At 43.6% G+C, this 20735-nt stretch overlaps 1 protein-coding gene across 1 annotated transcript in view; it reads right to left on the bottom strand.

Moving 5' to 3' along the window:
* Nucleotides 1-20055, bottom strand: part of LOC111971439 (voltage-gated potassium channel KCNC1) — a 103884-nt gene extending 83829 nt beyond the window's left edge. The window contains exon 1 of the mRNA XM_023998215.2: nt 19438-20055. Within this exon, the coding sequence (XP_023853983.1) occupies nt 19438-20055 (618 nt within the window). The remainder of the gene's footprint in view (nt 1-19437) is intronic.
* Nucleotides 20056-20735: the final 680 nt, after the last annotated feature.

Raw genomic sequence — 20735 nt, forward strand, 5'->3', positions numbered from 1 at the left:
CTGAGACTTCACTATGAATCCGAGCATGGTACTTTCAAAAGTTAGGCCTACCTTTCCACYCCAGACAGAGTAGGCYTACCGACRCAGAAAAATGTAACCATTAACTGCTGGCTACTTTTCTTCCAAGGCTTAAACCAACGAAAGGTCACAAGTGTTTCCCTAAAAGCTGTCTGGGTGTTAAACCAAATCAAATCAAAGTTTATTTGTCCCGTGCCCCAAATACAACAGGTGTAGAAGACCTTACAGTGAAATGCTTACTTACAGGCTCTAACCAATGGTGCGAGAGAGAAAAAAGGTATGTGCGTGTGTAGGTAAGTAAAGAAATAAAACAATAGTAAAAAGACATTTGGAAAAAAGAGTAGCGAGGCTATATACAGACACCTGTTAGTCCGGCTTATTGAGGTAGTATGTACATGTAGGTATCGTTAAAGTGACGTCTTCTATTGTACAGATAGTGAATAGCTTAATCATTTGATAGCGACAGAATTAGACGACTTCCCAAGCAAAGTCGATTTTTTTGTCTCCTCGCCTTTAGAAAGTTGTAGCTCAGCCAATGAATGTCACAGGAACTAAACGAAGATGTCCGCATACGCATTCAAAGTCCCATCTTTCCCAGGATTTTTACATCCTGTTTTTGGCATAAAGCATAAAAGCACATTGTATTAGTCACGTGCGCCGAATACAACAGGTGTAGACCTTACAGCGAAATGCTACTTACAAGCCCCTAACCAACAACTCAGTTAAAAGAAATATGAATAAGAAATAAAAGTAGCAAGTAGTTAAAGAGCAGCAGTAAAATAAAAATAGCGAGACTATATACAGAGGGACCGGTACAGAGTCAATGTGCGGGGTCACAGGTTAGTCAAGGTAATTGAGGTAATATGTACATGTAGGTAGAGTTATTAAAGTGACTATGCATAGATAATAACAGAGAGTAGCAGCAGTGGGGGGGCAAAGCAAATAATCTGGGTAGCCATTTGATTAGCGGTTCAGGATTCTTATGGCTTGGGGGTGGAAGCTGTTTAGAAGCCTCTTGGGCCTAGACTTGGCGCTCCGGTACCACTTGCCGTGCGGTAGCAGAGAGAACAGTCTCTCTGTATGACTGGGGTGTCTGGAGTCTTTGACAATTTTCAGGGCCTTCCTCAGCTGTAGAACCTTTTGAGGATTTGAGGACCCATGCCAAATCTTTTCAGTCACCTGAGGGGGAAAAGGTTTTGTTGTGCCCTCTTCACGACTGTCTTGGTGTGCTTGGACCATGTTAGTTTGTTGGTGATGTGGACATCAAGGAACTTGTCAACCTGCTCCACTACAGCCCCGTCGATGAGAATGGGGGCGTGCTGGGTCCTCCTTGTCCTGTAGTCCACAATCTTCTCCTTTGTCTTAATCATGTTGAGGGAGAGGTTGCTGTCTTGGCACCACACGGCCAGGTCTCTGATCTCCTCCCTATAGGCYGTCTCGTTATTGTCAGTGATCAGACCTACCACTGTTGTGTCAACGGCAAACTTAATGATGTTGTTGGAGTCGTGCATGGCCGTGAAGTCATGAGTTAACAGGGAGTACAGGAGGGGACTGAGCATGCACCCCTGAGGAGCTGTGTTGAGGATCAGCGTGGTGGATGTGTTGTTACCTACCCTTACCACCTGGGGGCAGACCGTCAGGAAGTCCAGGATCCAGTTGCAGAGGGAGGTGTTTAGTYCCAGGRTCCTTAGCTTAKTGATGAGTTTTGAGGGCACTATGGTTATGAAYGCTGAGCTGTAGTCAATGAATAGCAATCTCACATAGGTGTTTCTTTTGTCCAGGTGGGAAAGGGCAGTAATAGAGATTACATCGTCTGTGGATCTCTTAGGGCGGTATGCAAATTGGAGTGGGTCTAGGGTTTGTAGGGTGATGGTGTTGATGTGAGCCATCACCAGCCTTTCAAGGCACTTCATGGCTACAGATGTGAGTGCTACSGATTGGTAGTCATGTAGGCAGGTTATCTTAGTGTTCTTGGGCACAGGGACTATGGTGGTCTGCTTAAAACATGTTGATATTACAGACTCAGACAGGGAGAGGTTGAAAATGTCAGTGAAGACACTTGCCAGTTGGTCAGCGCATGCTCGCAGTACACGTCCTGGTACTGCGGTCYWRTGAATGTTGACCTGTTTAAAGGTCTTACTCACATCAGCTGTGGAGAGCGTAATCMCACAGTCGTCCAGAACAGCTAGTGCTCTCATGCATGTTTAAGTGTTATTTGCCTCGAAGCKAGCATAGAAGTAGTTTAGCTYGTCTACTCTAGGACCAAAGCGCTGTTATAGATCACTTTATATAATCCGATCAGTTTTATTTTCTTCAAAATCTTAAAATGGATACTTCGGGATTTTGAAGCATCCTTTTAACAGTTTAATGGCGTGTACGATAGTGTGTTCCAGTTCCAGTCAATATCCAGCAACTTCGCACAGCCATTGAAGAGGTGTGGGATAACATTCCATAGGCCACAATCAACAGCCTGATCAACTCGATGCGAAGGAGATGCTGCATGAGGCAAATGGTGGTCACACCAGATACTGACTGGTTTTCTGATCCATGCCCTTAGGTTTATTTTTTTGCATCTGTGACTAACAGATGCATATCTATATTCCCAGTCATGTGAAATCCATATATTAGGGCCTAATACATTTATTTAAATTCACTGATTTCCTTACATGAACTGTAACTCAGTAAAATCTTTGAAATTGTTGCTTGGTGCGTTTATATTTGTGTTCAGTATAGTTCCATCATGGGCTAGAAACATATTGTTTATATTAAAATCAATTATAGTAGTAACAACCTATCAAAGTTGACTTCCGGTCCTCCTTGTCATCTTCTCGCTTTCCCGCTCAAACTGAATAGAATAGGCTAGTCCGGACGCACGACATAGACTTTTGGGGGAATATAAATAGATAAAGATTTCGGAGGAAGCMTTTGACTCTCCTCCTGAACTGCCATCTTAGAGCTACACAGCAGAGTCGCTGGTTAAGCAGCATTTTTTTTAAATGTATCAGAAAGAACATGGCAGCCTAGTTGTATTTACACCATCCCAGTAGCGCAAAAGAAGGAAGTACATTTCCTTAGAAATATAACTTTGCTCTGTGCTTCTGTAGCCTAGCCGATAGCCTATGGAGCATTTGATTGAGACCACACAAAATAGCCTATAGGTGCACTTGATATTGCGCTCCCAGCAGAGAATCAGCGATGAGGGGCGGCATCAGGCACACATCAATAATAGCCTAGAAAGCAACTAATTCTAGAACACTGAGAAATATTGAAATGTCATCAATTACAAATTACATGACCCTCTGGATTAGATTTAAAAAATACTAATCCCACCCCATGACTGAAATTGAAAAAGCATGACCTTCTCCCATTTTCCTCCTGCTCCCCAKTCTGTAAATTTYGAACCATCCCTAATGACAAGCAAACCCTCTTTCCACACTCTCTCTCTTCTAGCKCTCTCTTGTATCCCCCTCTCTCTTTTCTACCTCTCTMTCTTCTCTCCCCCCTCTCTTCTCTCCACATTCTCCTTCTCCCTCCCCTCCCTCTGATCCATATACTGTATTTTGCCCATGCCCATTGAGACATATAGATGTTGAGACAGTMCCACGCATCCAGGCCATTTATATAACCAGCTCATTCAACAGTAATGACACTACTGCTCAGTCCTCACTAACCAGGGACTAAAGTGTACCCTACATAGGGAGGGRACGTCCCCATGCCCTTAGGAGTGTGCATTGATGCTACCAAAGAGTGGAATAAACTCTCACATATCCCATTGGGTCTGTGTGTCCCTGTGTCCTAAACGGACCTCATTCCTGAAGAGAAGTCAGTGGAGACATCTTAGCACCCGAGTGGACATTACTTCCTATCTTCCCTAAGGAGGGAACATTAAGAGCCCTTAGAAGTGGACACACGTTTCCGCTGGGAGAGAGAGTCTGAGTGGCAGATAGAGAGATGAAGATAGACAGACAGAAAGAAAAGAGACAATAAGAAGAAAAGGCAGGAGGACGACAAGGAAGCAAAGAAGAAGAAGAAGAAGAAGACGAGCTGACAAGTGAAGAGAAAGAGAGAGAAGGACAGAAAGAGAAGGACAGAAAGAGGAGGGAGATGCTCCCATGTGGGACTGGGAACAGAAAAAGCCCAGCAGCCTTGGGAATATTCATGGAAATTAGGACATCTTAAAGATGGAGGTTTGGAAGGATGGAAACACCATAGGAATTATATTTAAGGGAAAGTGGAACAGTAAAGTAATGTTAGCTTCAGTAGGTAGAGCACTAACTCTTGAAGAACAGTGAAGTATAGAGGGTAATGTTAGCTTCAGGTAAATAGAGCACTAACCCCTAACTCTTGGAGAGTGCGTATGGTGTACATTGTATTCCGGTTCATTAGACTGTGGAAAGTACAGTAAGTGCAATAGGAAGCAATAAACATGCAGAATTACACACACAGATACACACACACACACACACGTTAGAACACACACACATTAGAACACACACGTCAACTGGTCCTTACTCTCACACACACACATGCAGACGGACACAGACACCCACACACACACACACACACTCCCTCTCTCTCTGGCCAGGACACACACACACCCTGTCCATTGAGGTGCAACCAGAAAAAGAGAAGGCATTGCATTTTTTCTGCTTAGTATTCAACCCTGATCACTGCAGTGCACTATGCATGTTTGTCCTTGCAAATGTTCCTCTCGTGTCCTCCTCTCCCTCCCTCCTTCTTTCCCTCTGTCAGTCTCTCTTCTCTCTCTGTGCCCTCATATCACTCACCATTTTAACATGTTCTCCCTCATTGCACCTCTCTCTCTCCCTCGCTCTCTCCTTCTCTTTCGCTTTCTCTCCATCTCTCCCTTCCCGTGTTTATCTCCAGCACTTTATCAACCACTCCACACACATACGTTCTGTAGTAAAGTACCCACACTGCATGGGGAAAAAGCATTCTTGTCCTAGAGAATAAACACACACAGGCACACACACACAGGCTCTGGGCACTGAGTCATTGCGTCTGTATTTGTACAGGAACAGTCAGCAGAGAGCGGAGCAGCCACGATTCCACAAAGACACACTGGAATCTTCTCCACACACGGGCCAACTGTGTCCAAACCGTCAGAGACAGGGCCACCCGTAGATTGACTGGGTTGGCTGGTAAATGTACCCACGCTTCACAGATTTTGTGTGAGAGAGAGAGATTTTATTAAAATGCAGAACTTTGCTATCTATCTCTTTCTATCCCTCTTTACAAATCTCTCTCTTTTCTTTCTCTCTTATTTCTCGCTCTCTACTTCTTTCTGTCCTGTCTTGCATTCCTGTCTGTCCAATCGCCTTTATTCTGCACGTGTATGTTTTTTCCCCAGCAGTCCGTTGCCTGAGGTGCTTTGATACTGCTAAGCCCAGGATCGTCCCTCCATCACTGCTCTCTCCTTCTTTTCTCTCTCAAATCATCCCTCTTTCATTCCCAGGCAGCGTCCGCCCCTCATCTCCTTCTCCTCTTCCTTCTTGCTCCGCCGCATCTCTCTCTCTCTTCCTCCTTCCTACCAGCCTCTCTCCACTCTCATCCCCCTCTCTCTCTCTCTCATTCTCCCTCCCCTATACAGAGCTCTGCAGCATTACCGTCATCATCATTTCATGAGTCTCCCTCCTCTCACAGACCTCTTCTCTGCAGTGCGCACGCGCACACACACATTCTCAYACATTCTCACRCGCACACATATACATGCACACATACCGATACACTCGGTCTTTGCCTGTAAAGTTCCACGAGGGATTTCAACATCGTGAACACACTGAGAGGGTTTACGGAAATCATCATGTTATCGAAGTGGTGCACAGAGATTGAAGGAGAGGTTTATAATGTGTGCGTGTGTGTGTGTGTGTGTGTGTGTGTACGTGCGTGCGTGTGTGTGTAATGTATTACTTGTCAATTCATTGCCCCTTAGGCAATGTTCGATTCGACTTGGTGGGCCTCACACCTAAATGGCTTGGCTACAATAACTATTCTCTACTCCTGTGTCATTTCTTCACTGGTAATCCGAATGCCATTCACTTATCTCCACTGATCCATAAATACTAATCAAGGATCCAAGAAATGGGGAACTGAGTGGTAGAGGGGAAGACTGGATTGGAAGAGGGGAGAGAAAGAGAGGGGTGGAAGGGAAGTGGAGGAGGGGAGGGGAGGGGAGAGAAAGAGCAAAGTGGAAGAGGAGAAGGGAAAGAGGGTGTTTAGGTGTTGTTGTTTTTTTGCCCCCAGTCCTGTGCCAAATTAGCMATTTTTACACAAGGGGAAAGAGTGTTCCCTCAGAGCCAAGAGGAAAAGCACCATCCCAACCCTACCCCTACCCCTTCCCCCAGAGGATGTAGACTAGCGGGACAGAAGCCCTATGTCACATGAACACMGGCCCTTATTGCTACCTCTCCTTACGATAATAATAATACGTTGAATTTATAATGTGCTTTTCATTGAAAAACAATCTCTATAATGGTTCCTATGAATAGAATTAAAGGCAGTATAAAGGAACAAAAACAAAAWAATTGCACACACTAAAAACTCCCAAACTACCTTTTATATGACAAATGTTTCGGTCCGAGGTTTTGTTTTATCAGGTCAAACATTACAACATATCCATATCATCTCACATTGCAGTGTACTGGATCAAGTTAATTCAGAGGTTGCTTGAGTGTCTCGCTGACAAGATGTAACCCTAGTACTATACCTTAGCTAGCMTGTATGACTGGCTTGACCCTTGGACTGATATCCGTCCGTAACAACTTCTTGTGGCTATCTTTGACGTTTCACATTATACCTCAACTGATCCCAGGCCTCTTTTAATATGTTTTGCTCTAACTGGTGCTGGTTAGCAGTGAGATAAATAGATCTGATCAGAAATCAGCTGTTAGAGGCATAAAGGGACCAGAGCCAACCCACTGGGCACACACTGGTTGAATCAACACTGTTTCAAAGTAGTTTGTCAACGTATTGTGACATCGAATCAACATGGAAAATACATTGGATTTGAAAAACTAATCAACCAGTACTGTTTTCATCTCATTTCAACCAGTGATGTAAACATTGAAATTAGGGTAAAACTTCAACTTAAATACATTGACTTGTATTTAATTGATGGTGTCCTTTGGGCAAATCAGATGTTAATGTAGCCTACATAAACCCAGCCTCACTTCAAATGTTACTTTCACACACAGCTTGTGTAAGAAAAGTTAGAGGAGTTACTTTCAACGRGTCAACGTTATTTAGGTAGTCTACGCAAATGAGTATGGAAGCTGATCAGTGTCTAAATGTGTTGAACATGATAGCTCAGCTGAATCAAACACAGCTTGTTTCCAAAGCTACGTCGTCTACATAGAGGTAGGCAACTGGATGGTAGACTTGTTCTCACTGATGTGCATTATCTCTCATGCACCAGTAGGAGTCATTGATCAGCCAGGAGTCGTTGGACTGTGACTTCACATTATATTTCAATATACCTCTTTATTTTGGTTGATGGCGTGACGTTGAAACAATGACGTTGATTCAAACATACYATTTTACTATCAACATTGAAACAAGGTCAAATAACATATGTCTTCTCAAATATCAAATTCAATACTTCAACCACCCAATATACTGTATATTAAATGTATTTCTATGTGGAATTTTCAATGCAATTTCATCGTGTACATAGTTGTAATGACTATGTTGAAATTAGATTGATGTAACAACCTGTTAGTCAGGTTAAGTCAATCTATTTAAGTTKAAGTTTTACCCTAATTTCAACGTTTACAACGGCGGTTGAAATGAGATGAAAACAGTGCTGGTTGATTCGTTTTTTCAAATCCAATGTATTTTCCACGTAATTCCACGGCACAATACGYTGACAAATTACGTTGAAACAACGTTGATTCATCCAGTGTGTGCCCAGTGGGAAGATCCATCTGCACTGCAGCACCCCGTGGCACTCTGCTCTCCTCTGTCTGTCCCCTATCAGCCTAATGGAGAGGTGGTGCTTTGCCAAACTAAACTCACGTGACACAAGTCACCTTGCCTGGGACTTGGAGATTTGTGTTCGCTCCCAGAGGCAAACGCCAAGTCTTTAGCACAGTAGGCTAGCACGGCTATCATGACATTGACTCCAGGGCACACACAGGGCACGGTTCGAATACTTTCAGACTGCATCCTTCCTTTCAGCTGTTTCTCAAGGTTATTACTGATATGTATGATTGGATGACAGAAGGCTGCATGTTTAAAGTATAAGAATGGGGCCAGTCGCTGACTAACTGAAGGAAGGACGGATGGAAGGATGCATATTTAAATATTTGAACAGGACCAGTCCCTGACTAACTGAAGGAAGGATGGAATTATGCATGTTTAAAGTATTTGAATGGGGACAGTCCCTTATGAACTAAAAGGACACTGTAGAACAGCATGTGTGGGTGGTACATAAGGGGTGATTAGATGATGCGGGAATTGAAGAGGAGAGAGAGAAAGTGTGTGTGTGTGTGTGTGTGTGTGTGTGTGTGTGTGTGTGTGTGTGTGTGTGTGTGTGTGGTGTGTGTGTGTGGTGTGTGTGGTGTGTGAACAGAAAGGTATGAAGGTGGTCCCTGCTGCTACTCAATTCAGGAAGAGGAAAATAAAAAGTTTTGTGGTGCAGGCCATAGCATACTATTGACTGTTCTCTACAACATAATCTTGTTATGGGAAACACAGGGCCAAAACCCTATATGATTCCTATCTCAAACATAAACCTACATACAGTCCATGGTCTGCATTCTGCCTGTAAATAAATGACATTGATTGAATTCATTAGATCGTTCAAAAACAGGCTACACATAGTCACATGTAGGTAGATTACCTCTCACACATGTTACAAAAAACGGTTAAATTAAATTAACACAAATAACGAAGCTTTTTATTTCTGTTTTTGACTTCATTCAAAAGCCCCYTTGACTGGGCCCCATGTGCGAACACCGGCGCTGAAAGCGTTCAGTTCCCCCGACGTTTGTCGCATCTCTCCCAGCAGAGGGGCCCTGCTGCSGCCGCAGTGGATGCAATTCACACGAAACACTCCGAGCTGGTACAATCGACGACTACAAGAGCGAAAACGATTTGGCTCGGGTACACGCTGCAAACCAGCCAGCGCTGTGTAAGGGAAGCCAAGTAACCGGCTGCTGGGGGCGGGCCACGGGTAGGAATCACGCACATCGGTAAAAGAAAAGAGAAAKGGGAGAGAACCACGGGCGGTTTTGATGCACACGGTGGCCGGTTGCTTCTGAAAAGCACTCGGCTGCATGGGAATGTGCAACRGAGGTGCAGTAACGTCCAGGGRAAACCACCGGGGGGAGGTGTGCGTGTCAGTATGGTGAAGAGGAGGAGAGATGCAGCCCATCTCCCCTTTTTCGTTCTATATTTAGAGGTAGAATGGAAGAGAGGGAGGAAGGGGGACGGCAGAGGGGTAGAATCACAAATAGGATCAAGCTAAACAGAAACCGTAGCAGAAAAACGGCAAGGTGGTGTAAAATGAGTGGAGTGCAACGTTTGTATACACAGGGAGATTTGAGACCGTGTTTTCACGCAATGTCAACAACACTCCAAGTAAGCTACTCTGTCACATGCGTTTCCCATTACATTTACTAAAGAACAACACAGAAATGCCAATCCGCAGCAGCAGCAGCATTTACATCGGCCACATACAGACCAATACGGCCTGGAAATGAAGGGTTTCCCAGTGGTCAATCCCTCCACAGAGGACCCACTACAAATACAGGTTGGTGATAAATAAAACTGCCGACGGTGAAAGACGAGATCCCTGCCGGCTCGAGCATGCGCGCGAGTAAGTCTGTCAGTGCGCACGACACACTTTTGAAGTATACAGTACAAATTTATCTAGTTCGAGTTCACACACTCGACATGCACCGGTTTATTTTCGGAACCCGTGTCCCYTATTCACAGATTGTTTACAAAACACCTGAGGAGAGAAAGAGACAGCCGATAACTTACACACCGAAACAAGGGCGACTTAGCCCCATTTAAAAAGTGGAACACACAACATCAAAGTCATCGCAAAAACGTTTTTTTGCTCTTTATCTCTACAGCCACGTCACAAATGAGTTGATTCCTATGTGAATAGTATTGTTCATGTGCCATGCAGTAGGCTAGCTTATTTTTACGCTATGGATAGAAATAAAGTAAAGATTTCGTAAGCTATGCCGTTTCCGGGGTGTGTGCACATTAACGTTAGGAAAATTGATGCCCCTAAACTTATGATAGGCTATACTGTTTATTTKAGGCCTATAGTTTGTTGKGGGGTACTCGAGGACTGGAGTTGGATAACATAAAGTGACCAATATGGTTCGAGAATAAACTTTGTTGAGTTGTTCCCTTGACGCTCAGTGACGTATCTTACGGAGCCAATGAGACCTGAGAGAGTTGAGTCAGTCAGAGAAGTTCGAACACTTTAGAGACCAGCAGGACGAACTGAATGATGTAAYTCAGTGACATAACGCGTCCTCGACAATCAACACATTGAGTAGGCCTAGGCTATAAGTAATACCAACTTGCCTGGTCGCATTGTTGTAAACATAATAGTTTGCTGCAAAGTAAGATTGCAAGAGCAGCCATTATACAGTCAGACACTTTCGTTCACATTGAAAAGGCGAGTAAAGTAGTAAAGGGAGAGGCCTAGGCGCTGTCCAGTGCTGAAATAGGCCTACAGACTGCTGCTGTCCAGCGCTGAAATACAGAATGTGTGGGTGGAGCTGCCCGGTTCTAGAGCAGGGATGGGAAAGCCAGGACGCAGGGGTCGGAGTTGTGTTAAACCTTTCCCCATCCCTAGCAAACACAGCTGATTAACGTAATTGCATTCCAAACTGCAAATCATGATTTCTTGATTATTGGAGTCAGGTGTGATAGCTGKGGCTGGGGCAAAATTGTGACACCAAGCAGGCCCCAGAGGACTGGAGTTGCCCATCCCTGTTCTAGGGGACTGCATTTCAGCGGACAGCTCAGCCTAGGCATGCTAGTCTCCATTGTTTCTCGCCTCTACTACTGTACCTACTCACCTTTCTACCTGTTCATTTAGACTCAAATGACGGACTCTACTCACATCGTTTGACCAAAATAGCCATAGCATTCCATGTAGCCTACCTAATATACACAACGGGATAAATCATGAGCAATATGTCAGTTAAAAAAGCGAACCAATGTGAGACAATGAGTACTAATAACCTATAAGCACCATAGGCCTAGAAATGTGGCCACTATTACATCTGGGGGAAGACTGTAGGCATACTACTAAGGGCTTTGTGTGAAAAATTGGGACTAGAATGAGTTTTATTTAATAATTAGCCTATTACCTTCATTTACATGAAGTCCATTAAACACTTGCTCGTCCATACCAAATGGGARAATGAATAGGCTAACTGTTCACCTGCAGGATGTTGTTGGWGTTGTGTGTACATKTGCCTATAGGAAATATGGTGCCGGGGTCAAATAACTACATGCCGGTAGGTCTATACGCAGATCAGCTGTATATTTGGTCTAGTCCTAAAGAGAGTAATTTGCTATTTTTTTGTGATGCCATTTATTCTTCCTCACAAGCGCAGGTATATCTGTCTTCAGCCAAGAGGCGTGAGGATGCGCGTGACATGGACAGAGCTGGATCACACAGAGGTTAAACAGATTTTTTCCTGACATGTCATCAAATATCAAGCGCTCCCTCTGATATCTAGGGTAACTTCTGTAGCAAAAGCACAATGTGTGTGTGTGTGTGTGTGTGTGTGTGTGTGTGTGTGTGTGTGTGTGTGTGTGTGTGTGTGTGTGTGTCGTGTGTGTCGTAATTGTAAACACGAGTGAAACTGGACCAGGGTCATTCGTGAAGTTTACAAGGTGGACGAGGGTTCTTTTCTCTCTAGAGGTGTGATATTGAGCGCCCGTCAGTCTGCGCGCACACACACACACACAACCACACACACACACACACACACACACACACACACACACACACACACAACATTGGCAGAATAATTCAAACTGTCCAAACAGCGCAAGCGTAGTATGCGAAAGGAGGTCAGAAATGACAAAAACACAACCTTTACGGGCATGATGTGAAAAAGAAGACTAGTCAGCCATTCTAGAGCTTGACAGGCAGTGCCACTAACAGCGGGCACTCGGCTATCGCCTACCTGCATTACCGCCCTCCCCTGTCTGTGTGTGTGTGGGGGGGGGCTTCGGGGGGGCTTCGTTCTACAAGACAGCCACGTGAATGGTGCAGACGGAGACATATGGATTAATCAATAAGCGGATACGCATATCCAAGCTTGCAAGGCTAAGCAAAACAAAAAATACGCGAAAGGGGAGAAAAGTGACCACGTCCAATAGTTTTAGTGCTTTTTATTCTCGATCGAAGTCTAAAAGGGCTAGCACAAACAGCCCCTGATCTCTCCACCTCCCCTCTCCTCTCTCCCTTTCCCGTTCTCTCTCCTTTTAGACAAGCTGCTTCGTGTGTTTGCGCTGCAGCAGAAATCGGCGCGCAGTCAGCTACTATCAGCACCGCAGTGCTACGCTATAGCACAACGAGAGCGATAGTACGAGAGAGGGAGAGAGAGGGGGGGGGGGCGAGGAGGGGCTCGGGGGTCTAGAAGGTGATAATAAGCAATCCAGCGCACACCCTGCATCCGTGACAATAAAACAAGTCGTGTGTTGTATTTGATAAAGAGTTGAGGGATACACTGTCGGCGCCGCAGAGCGATGACGACATTCAACCACCGTACAAGGAATAAGCCACCACCAACCGAGATGCTGTAGTCAGTTATGTAGCCTAACCAATGCTATGTTATAGTCCTTTTGTCCTCTCCGTTCTACACCATTTGCCATTATTTCATTCATTTTTCAGAACGTATAATAATATATTACAGATGCTTTTATCCAAAGCGATTTACAGTCACGTGTGCACACATTTTACGCATGGGTAGCGCCGGGTTTTGAAACTCCAATCCTAGCGTTGCAAGCGTCATGCTCAAACCAACTCAGCCATACAGGACCACAGCATGTATTATGTTGCAAACAGGTCAGGGGCCTCATTTATCAACCAATTTGCATGTGCAACAAATTATTGGGATTTATCAAACATACAGTGCATTAGGAAAGTATTCAGACCMCTTGACTTTTTCCACATTTTGTTACGTTACAGCCTTATTCTAAAATGTATTCCATTGTTTTTTTCCCTCATCAATCTACACACAATATCCCATAATGACAAAGCAAAAATAGGTTTTTAGAATAATAAAAAATCATCACATTTACATAAGTATTCAGACCCTTTACTCAGTACTTTGTTGAAGCACCTCAYGTCCAATYAATTGAATTTACCACAGGTGGACTCCAATCAAGTTGTAGAAACWTCTCAAGGATGATCAATGGAAACAGGATGCACCTGAGCTCAATTTCGAGTCTCATAGCAAAGGGTCTGAATACTTATGTAAATAAGGTATCTCTTTTTTATTTTTTATACATTTGCTAACATTTTTAAAACCCTGTTTTCGCTTTGTCATTATGGTGTATTGTGTGTAGATTACTGCGGATTTTTAAACAGGTTATTATGTCGCGCTCCTATCGCACAATACTACTGTAGCCTACTAATACTGTCATAGGCTCCAGGTCTATTTACTAATATTGATGGATAAATAGTAGATTCATATTTGTTGTGTAGCGGGAATAAACCAGTCATGTCAGAAAGAGAGAGACATGCCCTGAAATATGATTATGAATTAGGAATATATAATACAAGTAAAATAAATATATTAGGTGACTTGCCGCTATGCAAGCTTATCAACAGCAAATGCATTTGTTTTATCATTAGGCCTAGGTTTGAATGCTTTTATGAGCCTACCATTATTATAATTCCCCTGCATCAAACACCTCCATTTCCCCCAAAATAATGTTTTTTGCTTGCAATACAGTTGATCAACCACTAGGTGTGCATACCCATGGTCTGAGATTTAGTATGATACAGTATGCAGACTTTCCCATCAAGTTTTTTAAAAAAATGATAAAAACCAACCTTTGCAGGAAAACTGACACACGCAAGGTTTAGAGTAGTTTTTGTGCACAAGCACTTTTGATAAATGAGGCACCTGGTATCTTACTATTCTCCAAACCTTTAGGAACCTGGCAGGCAAGGTCACTTGTGCCCTAACTAACTTATAGGCAAACCCTGCCATTCAGCTAGATTTCACTCCACTTGAAACCAAGGACTCACCATGCTTTCATTCCTCAGTAATTCATTCCTGGCTCTGTTAACATCTCTGTTACAAAGGAAGCCTGCAAGAGACAGCAACACAAGCATCTACAACATCCAGTCTCTTCATACAGGCCAAACCAGGGACCAGGCATGCAGGCGCAGCCCGGTCWATACGCTGTCTTGATGTGCCCAGTTGACAGAAAATACTATTTTAACACACAATAATCTGGGTCATGGCACAGCTTTGTCTCCATAAATGGATATGGATTTTTAGARACAATTAAGCATGAGGAGGGGGAGCAAGAGAGAGAAGGAGAGAACAGGTTTATTGTGGTAGCGACCCTGCTATAGTTACATTTAGTACAGCCACTACCGGGTGGATTAATCATATTGGCACAGGTGAGGGTGTGCTCCCGCTTCCCTCCAAAGTGTGTGKTGGTGTAAAGTCACGTCCCACTTGGGCTAACCCTCTTTATTCTCTTCACAATGTCTTGCAATATGAAGTTCAAAATGTGACCATCCCAAACAACACAAACTCATCTGTGATTGGTTTACTTCTGTTGTGTTATAAACAGTGGTGGAAAAAGTACTATATTGTCATACTTGAGTAAAAGTAAAGATACCTTCATAGAAAATGTCTCAAGTAAATGTAAAAGTCTTCCAGTAAAATAYTACTTGAGTAAAAGTCTAAAAGTATCTGGTTTTAAATGTACTTAAGTACTGTGGTGGAAAAAGTACTCGRTTGTCATACTTGAGTAAAAGTAAAAAGTACAAGTGCGGACAGCCAGGGGCACACTCCAACCCTCAGACATCATTTACAAACAGTATTTGTGTTTAGTTAGTCCACCAGATCAGAGGCAGTAGGGATGACAATGCATTATATTGATAGGTGCGTGAATTTGACCATATTGTTGATCTGCCTGAGCATTCGAAATGTAAGTACTTTTGGATGTCAGGGAAAATGTATGGGAGAAAAAATATATATATTCTTTAGGAATGTAATGGAGTAAAAGTTAAAGTTGTCACAAATATAAATAGTAAAGTACAGATACTTCAAAGTATTTTTTGCTTAGTTACTTTACACCACTGGTTATAAAGCAAAACAACTTACCCTTGTTTTACACTATGTTACTAATCAACCCTGCAATGCAAAGAAAAAGTCCATTCAGAAGCATCAGCTTGTTTTGGATCAGCCCACAGTTGGCCTATTGCATTGTAGCCTACAGGAAAAGACCATGCAAGCTCAATCATGGRGTGGTTATTTCAGCTTACCAGGAATTTTCTCCATGCACATCACACTGTAAACTCCCTCATCTGTGAAAGTAGTAGTACTAGCCCCAATACTGTACATACTTCTATGAGTAGCCCCCCAATAGTTTTTTAGATGATAGAGCAGAGGGGCACTGATCAGCAATAAGTCTATCCAGTGTTTACCCTCTCCTGTCTGCCATGACAAAAACCAAACAAATTTTAAGTGATTATAAAAGTAATTTGACATTAGGCCTACTTACATCGATTACATGTATTAATTTCATTCAAGCATTTGAAAATTCAGCTTTATAGTCTGAGGGGATAAACGACAAATGTGTAMAATTCAACGCCAAAACCAGGAGGGTTATCTTGGCAACACTACCTGCTGAGTAAGCCTGGCAAGAGACCTRGCTGTAATTTCTCTCTGGGGTATGGTGACATTAGCCCTAGACACTGATCTAAGGTTAGATTTCCATTCCCTCCTCCTATTGGGTAAGGCTAGGATTGGAGGAGAGTAAACTGATCCTAGATCTGTTTCTGAGGGCAACTTCTATACCTGGACTGCCACACTGTCTTCGTCCCAAATGGCACCCTTTTCCCTATAGTGCACTACTTTTGACCAGGGCCAATASGAYCCTGGTCAAAAKAAGTGCACTCTTATAGGGAATAGGGTGCCTTTTAGGACRAAGACAGTGTGGCMRTCCAGGTATAGAAGTTGCCCTCAGAAACAGATCTAGACTCTGAATCTAAGCTCGTTGTGCCCTCTAACACAAACCCCTGGGAAACAAAAGCCTGCAGTATTGTGTTCCCATGGAGACAGCATCCTTGGAGGTCAGGTAGAGGGCCACCACACCAGAAAGAGAACATCAGGTGAGTTAATCTCATAGAGCTAGACTTAGTAGAACWGATACACAACTCTAAAAACCCACCGCATTGCATCGATAGAATGTCCATTCTACCAAGGACTTGCGTTTAGAAGGACAAGGAGCTATAGCCRCCCGCAGGACAACTTTTGATATAAATTACGCCTGTTGTGTGACGGWGAATATTCTAGTGTCACTCCATGTACGAAGATCTCAGGCTTAAACTGACGCAATCAGCCCTATACAGACCATTGATGATTAAGCCATTTTTAATCAAGAGYGGAATTCCTTAGTTGCCTTCTATTGACACCTTTCTTTAAACCTTAAATAGGTCTGTGTGTTCTCTATAGAACGCATTGGTTCTACTAATTATATTTCTATGTCAAGCCGATACCTGTAATAGCCTATTGTAGCCTGGGCCAGAATAMAGCACAGCATATATCCTGTTGCCAGGGAACCACATGTGTTCAGTGTCACCCGCATGAAGGTGTTAATTTGTGTTTGGGTGCAGGTGTCCACAAGTAAGCCGTTGTAATAGGTAAGGTTACAGGCCTGGCCTGGCCTGCATATCCTCTACAGTCAACACATTTCAGTCAACAGTTCCTGAATACTCTTACAGATGTGTCTTTGTTAATTTGTCACAGGTGCAGGCCTGTTGATGTCAATGTTTTCACACACAGATAGCCTATCACCTCGAAGGAAAACAGTGAAGACAGTGAAAACAGTGAAGACAGTGAAAACAGTGCACACTGAAGATAAAGGGCTATATGGTTTGTCATGTTGAAGGGATGAATGTTTATGGAAGGGGAATAACCAACTGCTGGGGCGTTATACCTACAGGGTCACATGTGACATAGGGCTACTGTATGTCACCCTCATAGCTGGCATGCCAACTGCACTGACTAGGCCTACACTGTAAAGGGCTTACCGTGAATTTGTCAGTAGCTTACAGGCAGCTCAGTGGCAAGTCAAATTCTGTATTTCACATTACAGTACACAGTATCAAACCAAGTACTGTGCAATTACACACAGTACAATACGTAAAATTAATAAATGAATGACTAAACTAAGGGGTTTGTATTTCACAGTATTTTACTGTAATTACAAGGGATTGGTTCAAGCAGTTTGGCTGCTAGGTAGTGTGTTTCCAAACATTACAGCATATTAATGAATATTTTGTGTTTTATATCACTTGCACTTCTAGAGTCCTTAACAAAGGCTTCCAAACTGTCAGCGACCACAGGGCAAAACAGACCAAAAGGATATGGCAAAATGCTTAACCATTAAGGTTTAAGGCTTGCTGCCATTCCCCTTTACATGTTAAGTTGATGGGGCACTATAACTACATTCATTATTCTCACTCGCTGGTGCAAAAAATATAGCCTCAACAAATATTGTAATTACAGTACCATTTGAAATAGAGCAATTTTTTCCATCTCACAACAATTTTCCACAATGACCWTAACTTACAGTATGCTGCAGTAAAACATTTATAAAGTATTTTACTGTTGATAATACACAAAATCACTGTATCATTTACAGTTTTCCATTAGTGTATGTCACCACTAGCAAAGTGAGAACAATTGATAGGCAACTGTAGACAATTGGTCAATCAACATATAGAGAGACAAGCAAAGCACTCATTCAAACTGTTGGTTGGCAACAATAACCCTTCACTTGTATAAATTGAGACTGCGGGAGACGAGATGGAGACGTTGATTGGCGGGAAGGACAGGTGCAATGGTGACAGGTAGGTTGGTGACAGGTAGGTTGGTCAAACAGCAGGTCAAAGGATTAGGTCGAGATTAGCATGAAAAATGGTGAGTTAATGAAGTATTTCTGTGGAGGGCAAAAACATGACAAAGTTTCCATTCATTAACGATTAAAAAAATGGTTTTGACCTTATTTGAGTTAGGTAAGTGGACACTCGACTAGTTTACAATACTAGCTGCTTAAAATGCGCCAAAATCACGGCCAGGGTGTGCAAAACGCGGGTAGCCTATAGACTGGAGAGGGACGCAGCACGAGAAGGCTTGTTAAAACGAAAAAGTTATTGATGTGAAGAGATACATGGAGAGGAGGTAAAGAGAGGGGTGAAAGTGGGATGGAGAGAGTGAAAGGCAAGGAGACATAGAGAGATGCGCAACGGGGGAGTGAACAGTGTGGAAGACGAGAGAGTGAGCGAGGAGAGATAATGCGCTAATCGAGATTGAGTGATGCGCTCGATGACAACGACGAAGTCGGGCGCTAGAGGTCCACAAAGAACGACAATTTAATCAAGCTAGGAAACATGTGTGTTTATGTGTGTGGGGGTGGGGGAGGGGGGGGTATGCGGTACGAGGTACGCTCGAGACGCAGTGGTAACGGGGAGACGGTGCGTAAAAATGGAGGAGAGAGGGACGGAGAGAAGCGTATAGGAATAGAGGACCGACCAAGTGACTGCGTGAGAGGGAACGAGGTACATGGGAGAGGGTCTCCCCACACAACTTTAATGGTGTACTGTGGTGCTAAATTAAATGATTTGTGAAAATAGAGAAAATAACACACCATAGGCCACAAAAGTCAAATTCCAACCGGCAACAACTAATAGGCACACCAGCACTGGTCTGAGTTGGTTGCTTGTTGGAAATTCCTAACGATGTTTATGACATTCACAGTTTTTTTYCTTCCAACTAATTTTCCTTGACTATCAAAGCGAAGAACACCATCATTCTGACAAGAACACAACGAACTCCATTCCAACACACCCTCCCTCATCATCGTAATAACTTTGGACATAGCAGCCAACTTTCATAGACTGCAGTCTGTACACATGACGTCCATTATAAAATACGTCAAGGATATTCAATATATAGCCCAAATAAGCGGTAGGCTATGCGGGATCTCCCTCTTCTAAATCCAGTTTAACATTCCAGTGCACCTGCAATAGACTTTTGTGGGACGGCAAAACATTTAAGAGGAAATGTCATAACGAGAGAGAGAGAGAGAGAGAGAGCACGCGCGCAATACAGGCATCGCAACAGAATGTAGCCTATGTATAGTGCTCGAGGGAGGACTCACCTTGGCATTCTTGGAAGAATACGGATCCTCAAAAAGATTCCAGAAATAGGGTTGCCACACACTCCACCAGCTCCTCTTGCGTCCGTCTTCGTGCAGGCACAGCCTCTTGAGCTCTCCGTCCGCAGTCAGCTCCAGGTCGTCTTCCGGCTCCTCTGGCTCGGGCTGCTCGAAGCTGTCCAGCGCCTCTTCGGCATCCCTGTGTTGACGGTAGTTCATCCAGCAGCACGCCTCCACGTCCGTCTCGTCGATGCCCCAGAAGGCGAGCTCCTCCTCGAACAGTGGGCCGCACACATCGTTGGGACAGTGAAGCTTGCCTGTGCGGTAGTAGTTGAGGATGAATGTGAATGTGCCGGGGTGGCGGTCGAAGAAGAACTCGTCGATTTTGGGGTCATAGTCGAAGTTGCTAAACGCGTCCGGATCGGTAAGCCAAGATAAGCGGGTACCGGGCAACGTCTTGAGGGTGCTGCGGTAAGTCTCGTGTCGCACCCCTCCGCAGTTTATTACGATTTTCTCGCTGTCTGACGGACAAGTCATGTCTGCACTGTAACATGCTTTGTTGGGCGACTTGTTCCCACCCTTGCGTCCTTTGAAAGAGGAGACACAAACCGATCTGAGCATAGGGGAAAGGAGGAGGGAGAGGAAAAGAGATAGAACACAAGGGGGAGGGGGGAAGGAGGAGTCTGTGGAGAAGGAAAGAGAGAGGGGTAGAATATTTAGTGGAAAAGGATGGAATATGGAATAGATTTTTTAACATGAGGGTCAAATCTACAGGTGAGGGTCAAATCTTTGAAATATAAATAGACCATTGCTTAACATGTGTGCACCATACATACAGTACCAGTCAAAAGTTTGGACACACCTACTCATTCAAGGGTTTCTTTATTTTTACTATTTTCTACATTATAGAATAATGGTGAATAGATCAAAACTATTAAATAACACATATGAAATCATGTCGTAACCAAAAAAGTGTTAAACAAATCAAAATATATTTTATATTTCAGATTCTTCAAAGTAGCCACCATTTGCATTGATGACAGCTTTGCACACTCTGGACATTATCTCAACCAGCTTCACCTGGAATGCGTTTCCAACAGTCTTGAGTTTCCACATATGCTGAGCACTTGTTGGCTGCTTTTCCTTCACTCTGCGGTCCAAGTCATCCCAAACCATCTCAAATGGGTTGAGGTCGGGTGATTGTGAAGGCCAGGTAATTTGATGCAGCACTCCATCACTTTYCTTCTTGGTCAAATAGTCATTACAGAGCCTGGAGGTGTGTTGGGTCATTGTCCTGTTGA

This window comes from Salvelinus sp. IW2-2015, linkage group LG13, assembly GCF_002910315.2.
Source record: "Salvelinus sp. IW2-2015 linkage group LG13, ASM291031v2, whole genome shotgun sequence".
NCBI lineage: Eukaryota > Metazoa > Chordata > Actinopteri > Salmoniformes > Salmonidae > Salvelinus > Salvelinus sp. IW2-2015.